The sequence below is a fragment of the Morone saxatilis genome, unplaced genomic scaffold (assembly GCF_004916995.1).
Source record: "Morone saxatilis isolate NCDOM2014 unplaced genomic scaffold, NCSU_SB_2.0 Contig5, whole genome shotgun sequence".
NCBI classification, from domain to species: domain Eukaryota; kingdom Metazoa; phylum Chordata; class Actinopteri; family Moronidae; genus Morone; species Morone saxatilis.
The window spans coordinates 2,914,842-2,921,829 of record NW_023340095.1 but is presented as its reverse complement, the minus strand read 5'-3'; the positions used below and the strand labels follow the sequence as shown (position 1 = coordinate 2,921,829).

At 40.9% G+C, this 6,988-nt stretch overlaps 1 protein-coding gene across 1 annotated transcript in view; it reads right to left on the bottom strand.

The window, feature by feature from the left end:
- Positions 1 to 289: 289 nt before the first annotated feature.
- crfb2 (cytokine receptor family member b2) overlaps positions 290 to 6,988 on the bottom strand; it is a 25,475-nt gene continuing 18,776 nt past the window's right edge. The window contains exons 13-15 of the mRNA XM_035676723.1: positions 4,698 to 4,860; positions 3,346 to 3,464; positions 290 to 1,320 (exon numbers count right to left, since the gene is read on the bottom strand). Coding sequence (XP_035532616.1) covers positions 1,126 to 1,320; positions 3,346 to 3,464; positions 4,698 to 4,860 — 477 coding nt within the window. The 3' untranslated portion in view covers positions 290 to 1,125. The remainder of the gene's footprint in view (positions 1,321 to 3,345; positions 3,465 to 4,697; positions 4,861 to 6,988) is intronic.

Here is a 6,988-nt window from a genome sequence, read left to right as displayed (position 1 = left end):
TTGTCTATTTTTAGATTATATTGTTACATTGCAGGTGCAGGTACAGCTGCAGATGCAGCTGCAAGTCTCCGTGTCAGTGCACCCTCTGACCTCTGTATGACCTTCTTATGTGCACCATATATGACCACTCCTATGCTGTTTTACTATTTCACTGTTTCAAGGTTTCCCCATGGCCCCCCAAGACCAGCAGTGGCCTGTCCCTGCGGGAAAGTAGAGTTTAATAAGCGAAGATGAACTATGGTCACAAGAGCCCTGATAATAATACAATCATCTCCAAGATATCTCTGTTTATTAAGTTTTCTTTATTGGTAAAAAGATTATGAACCGTCACATTAATGGTTGAAGACAATATTTCCAGTTTATAACTTTGAGAACACACATACAGTAAAGTTAAAAGAAGTCACACACCGTGCTTTATCCACCAGATGTTTGTGCAACCTGGTATCACGCCAAAGCAAACACGCCGGCCCACCGTGGCAGTGTCAGGTCTTCAGCAGGGACTCAAGTTAGCATTCATAAATATGCAACATCAAAACAAAGGTGATGTCGCAGTTTGGTTAGCTTAGGGGTGCAAGCAGCAGTCCGATGGGTGAAAGTTCTGTGTCTGTGTACATGGCTCTTAATAATGTGTGTGTAGTTTTCACATCTAGGCGAGACAAAACGTGACACTGACACGGTATCCTCTAGTGGATCTATTACATGCTTTGGCGTGAGACTGGGTTGGTTTTTGATACCATCAGGGTGGTGTATCACCCTAAAAAAGGCACCAGCAGCCTGATTACTGCAAGATAAACAGCCTATCAGTAAAGAATCACAGAAAAAATCTAAATCACTTGGCTCATTTGGCATAGGATAACAGGATGGACACTAATACAACACATACTGTAAGTGCATTCAGTAAGAACACTCAAACTAATGCATGAACTCTGCTGATCAAACAGTAACTTCAACAACCTCACACTCATTTAGAAAGACAGATGAAGAGTCAGAAGAAACAAAAATACTGGCATGAAATAGAATTATTACTATTTACAAAGACATGTCACTCTTTACCCCCAATTACCTCCTCTTCTCAAAACCAGTCAGCCAAAACAACTCCACCTGTACAAGTTCCATCCTATCACTTTACACTTTAGACTTCACTGGTAGTCCACAGTCTTCCTCACATTCCTCAGAGTTGCTCCTCTGCAGTTCAAGAGGCCTGTGGGCAGTCAGAAGGCAGTCAGCAGAGCCTTCTTTATGCAGCTGCGTGGCTGAGATCTGACCCAAGCATTCAGGCGGTGCTCTTCCACAATTCAGGACTTGGAGGAGGAAGTATGACTGGAGATAAGAGAGACATTGATGCTTACACGTTGCTGATAATGCTCCACTTAAGTCTCATTAAGATGGACAGTTACCACAGGTACAGTGGTCTGTTTATATATGTGCCTATAGTTATCTTGGAAATCTGGATCCTGACAATAACCTCACAAGATGGTCCCATATAAAACAGTTTAAAGCAACATTATGCAACTATTTTACCTTACAATAACAGAATCATTTTAATGCTAAACTGACTTATTTCGTTCACCTTATTACACATGTACATTTCCACTCTGCATCCCGTACGCCTGTTGGAGAAAATGTTTCCTAATGGATGGACAAGTAGCTTTACTTGTTGTTGCCAAAGTAACCACTAAGTGCCGCTAACTGAAGAGCCATAAGCTAGTTAGCTCAGTTAGATGTGCTGCGGGGGGCGGTGCCAAAAAAGGCCTGGGACCATCCGCCGCTTGCCCCGGCCTCTGCGAGAGAGGCGAATAGACCACAGAGGATGGTGGCGGTGACAGCTGTATGAATCAGTTACACTCCTAGACTGCAGGGGAGCATTCTTGCATAATGTTGCTTTAAAGAGTAGCTTAGCACCCCCTTAAAATCTTCCATTTGCTGACCCCCAGTGGTTTAACTTCTCACCTTGCTGCAGTGATGCACAGGTGTACTCCAGAACCCTGTGACATCACTGTTGGGTTTGGTTACAGGTGCAACACAGCACATTTGTGACCACACCCAACCACACAAGCAGTGATGGCAGGAGGGGAAAAACACAGTTTCAGCCAGGTGTTGAGCCCTTTCCCAGAGCTTAAATGAAAACTCTGGTGTTATTATATATTCTTCTTATTGTTCACAAATCTCATGAAAAGACCAAAACCAACAACGTGTCTCAGTCCTTTCGGACTTCCTGTCTGTGGCTCTCAGCTCCAAGACGATTGGTTTCTTTCTGAAGACGTAAATCTTTAAAAACATCTCACAAATATATAGTTTCCTTTAAGAAAAATACTCAGTAATTTCCTAAAACAGCTGTTCGCTGTAGTTTTTCAAACAAATAAGAAGGAAGTGAATGGTAAGGAAGGAAGATGTCACCCAGTGCAACAGTGTAGCTCACTGGTGTGTTTTTAACAACAGTGGTGCTTTATGGCACCAATGTTGTCTTTATTACTCGCACAATGTTTGTTAGTCGATACCCTCATTGCTGGTTCGGGTCTGCACTTGGGATTTGTTGAAAGGAAGAAAAATATAGAACATCACCAGACTTATACTTTGAGGCGAAATCCTCAAATTGCTTGTTGTGTTCACGCAACAGTCCAAAACACATTAAACAATAATATCAAACAGACAAAATCGTCACAGCGGAGAAGCTAGCTGGAACTAGCAGAGGTTTCACATTTTTAGCCATGCTAGCGGCGTGGCTCTAGGGATGGCAGTGTCGATCTGTCGGGTGGTCCAGTCTGAAATATCTCTGCCATGAAGTACTGTACCGCGCCACCATCAGGTTCACATTTATGGTTTTTAGTGAAATATATTAACTGTTTGATGGATTACCATGAAATTAGCTGTGCACGTTCATGTTCCCCTCAGGATGAATTGTAATAATTGTACTGATCCTGTAACCTTTCCTCTAGCGCCGTCATCAGGTCAAATGAATGTCAGTAAGTTTGCCTCATCATTGTGACCATGTAAGCATGCTCATGTTAGCATTTAGCTTCACTGTGCAATCACAAGCATGGCTGTAAACTCTAAGTCTTGTTGCATGATTAATGACTCAAACCAGTGATTATTCAAATTGTTACTGATTAACATTCTATTGAAGGGTTAATTGATGACTATTTAATCACTTCGCCAATAGTTTAACTGGTGTCTAATAATCAAAGTGAGCTCTTAATTAGCTCAGTTATTTCGGAAAACAACTAATTAATTGAACTGATCAAATTGATTAGCATTTGGACAATGGAGGCATGTAAAGCCTTTTAAGTGCAACATTTAAGGCGAGGATGAACAATTGATCCCAGCACACACAGTTGGATCTGTTACCAGGGTTCTGGGTAGGCGTCTCAGTAATTTGGAGCTCAGTCGACTGCCGTAGACAACGAATCCAATGAGGAAACAGCCAAGTACGCTGAACGCACCCAGCAGGCAGTAGACCACATACACTGAAACAGGAGGACAGCAACATATCAGATTCCCAAACTTTGGAACATTAGAAATCCCCATACATGTCCGAAGAATGGAAATTCAATTAGCAAATTCAGCACATTCATATGAGGATGTAAGAAAATAACACTGACATCTCGCAGATGTTTGTGGTCAAGTTTCAGAATAAAAACTAAATCCAAGTTCTTGCACATGTACATCTGCAAGAGGAACTGTTAAAATTCAAATGAAGTTCCCCTTTCAGCCTTCAGGTCAGGAGCAACAAACACTGGGGAGGAACAGCAGCCTGTTCAAACACATTTCCAGTTTAAATAAATCAGGCCTTCTAATGTTAGACTACTTTAGTTGTAAATATGTGTTCCTTATAAATGGCATATATTATACTGGCAGCTGAGTGTATTTATATGCACAGTATTTGAGTCAGATAAACACAAGATATCACTTCATCTGTCTGTTTAAGGAGAGTGAGGAGGACGTCAATCGAGCACACACGAACCTTGGAAGAGTTCTATCCAGGCAGCATGAGTGAAAACACCTGCGTAAGGTGTGTCTCTGTTGCCTGTAATGGGACATGAGCCCCATTATGTCCCATAAAGGCGACATCATCAGAAAAACTAGTTTAAAAAGATATATTTATATATCTATTATGTGTCAGTAAACTGGCTCTTCTCTTTGTTAACATGAAACTAGTCACAGTTTAAACTTTCGTTGTCTTTGTACGGAAGAGACGATAATGAAATGACACATTTAAGACAGCGTAGTGCTAAAACATGAATTTAAACAGTCTCAGTGTATTTAACCTCGCTGCTGTGGTTAATGTGACAACCTTTAATTAACATTTGTTCCCTGTTAGGTCTGTTACAGCTTAATTATTCCACCATGTAAGAAATATAAATTATTTTATGTTATATTTTTGTGTTTTTCATAAAAAACAAGAAAAAATGTTGTTATAACATGATTCTTCTTCAAACTGAATAATCAGCTGTAAAATAAAATTATGTGATTACAACATGAAAATATCTTATTTAAAGGTGAAAATGTTCTTGTTACAATAAGAAACTGAGCAAATGTATCTTACCAACAACCGCCATCACATTTTCATAATAAGGTGCATGTAATGTATTAAAAGGTCTTCAGCTGGTGGACAGAGAAATGTCTTGATGGCTTTGTCTGATCACCAAAATGAACAGATTTAAAGTTAATTGAGTGTTTTTGTAAAAGCTGTGACCTACGTGAGCTTGAGTGCGATGGAGGGCTGGTGAAGGCACAGTAGGGTTTACTGGAGACGCTGTTGGACCCGAAGAATGTTTTCACAGAGACTCTCACGCAGTACTCCATGCCTGGCTGCAGGTACGCGATCACAATTTCCTCTTCGTATTGCACATTCAGTCTGAACTGCAACACAACAGACAAACCGGGTGATAAACATGGAAAACTCATTATTCTGTGTGTCCTTTGTCCAGGGACACCACGACCACCCACCTAGAGCTGAATGGTCTGTCCTAGGTTTCATGCCTCTTAAAAAGCAGTTTTTCCTTGCCCCTGTCGCCAAGGTGCTTGCTGCATGGTGGTACTGGGTGGGAGGAGTTCGCGGTCTAACCTGGCTCTATTTGGAAAATGGTTGTCCTGAGAGTACTTCTGTTATGAATTGGCCCGGTTGGGGTGATACAAAGTAAATTGAATTGAATGGAAAATTTAATTAAAGGACCAGTGTGTCGGATATAGCGGTGAGGTTGCAGACTGCGACCAACTGAATACTGCTCGCTTGAAGCGTGTTGGAGAAACTATGGTGGCTGTGGTTCTGAGTTGATTCTATGTAAACGAATAAATGGAAAACAAAATCAAACAAAACAAAGGAAGTTCTATGAAATTTGGTCTCATGTTTCAACTTATATAAAAATATAAGCAGATATTCCTACTTTTATTGTGAAAACGTTCCACATTTCTGTTGTGTTGATGTCGTATTTTATTTGCTTTTTGTGCCCAGATGTGTTCTGTGTCTTTATGTGTTGTAAAAGTTCCTAAAAAGACTTGTAGACCTGTAGTTGTTTCTCGTTTCTTCCTATGTTCAGCTGTCAGAGCTCGCAGTAACCAGTTTCCAAAGAAATTCTCATTTAAGTAAAAGGGACACTTCCTGTGTCACAGTACTATACTTTTCCCAAGAAACAGCGACCACACACCAGGTGCTAAACACGAAAATCTCGCTTTAAGGCTGACATTTCTTAAAGAGGGAAACAGGACGTGCATTCAGTCACTTTCTCCAGCAATGGTTTAGCCTCTGATCGCCTCACATTGGTGTACTGTCACTGAATGTAGAAACACGAAGTGAGGAGATTACAGATGTGAAGATTAATTCCTCTTTCTTCTTCTCATCAGGCCGAGCGTTTCCTTGAACACAGGCAAACGCGAGCTGGTGAGAGGAAGACGTGGGTTAAACCGCACACTCTGACAAACATCAGTTGAGAGGGAACCTGTCGCCTCTGTGAGACACAGATAAGCCTACATGTGTGTTTTGTTCAATATTCTGATCGACCTATCAGGAGATAAAGAACTGCTTTGTGGGTTTGCTGTTTTGATTTCTCTGTATTCCACACTGCTCTGAGTTTCATATCATCTAAACACACGCAACCTGAAATAAAACACCCTGAAGGAAACATAGAAAAGTATAGAAGTATATATTCACATTATCTTATGAGGTGGGATGATAACTGGCACAGGGACCAAATCATGGAACCTCTGCTGTGTTTCTATCACATGAATCTCTGTAACTAACAGCACAATAACTATACACTATCTTAGTTAGACTCCACAAAATACATTCAGCAAGAGATATAAGGATTGCAGATTACAAACACAAATTAATTCAGGAGTTTGGAGTGTAACCTTTGACTGTATATATAAAAAGTGGACGTTGTGAAGCTCAGTGTGGTCGGCTCTGGGCGTTACCATCTTGGTGGAAGAGATGTGAAGCGTGGACAGAGCTGAGGCAGGCCAAATGGCGCATGTGACGCCACCCACCTGTCACTCAAAGTTGCCACACTCTTAATTATGCATAACTTTAAGCCTTAATATAATTTAAACAGGTGAGTTGTATAAACCTCCTGTACATTTGTCATGAACGGGACTTTAACCATAGAGGCCAAACACGTTTTATGTACCAGGCTGTAAAGTTGGGCATTTTAATATGGGGCCTTATGGAGATTGAATCAATTCTAGAGCCAGCCGCTAGTGGCGGTTTGAGGAACTGGTAGTTGTGGGTGGGATTGGAAATCATCTGCTTCATCTTCTGCCATTTATACTCCTCATACATGTCTACATTTAATGAATAATACAATAAAATTAAATTTTAATCTTGGAACTAAATGAATCCAATAATGGTGATCCTGCTCCTCTCGTACAGCTCTCAAGAACAAAGAAACTGTCAGTTAGACGCATGATAAACACACGACTCGCTCTCTGAGAGTGGGGACTGATACCACCTCAAGTCTTCACTTCCTGTGACAACAATATTTCAGAAAAATAA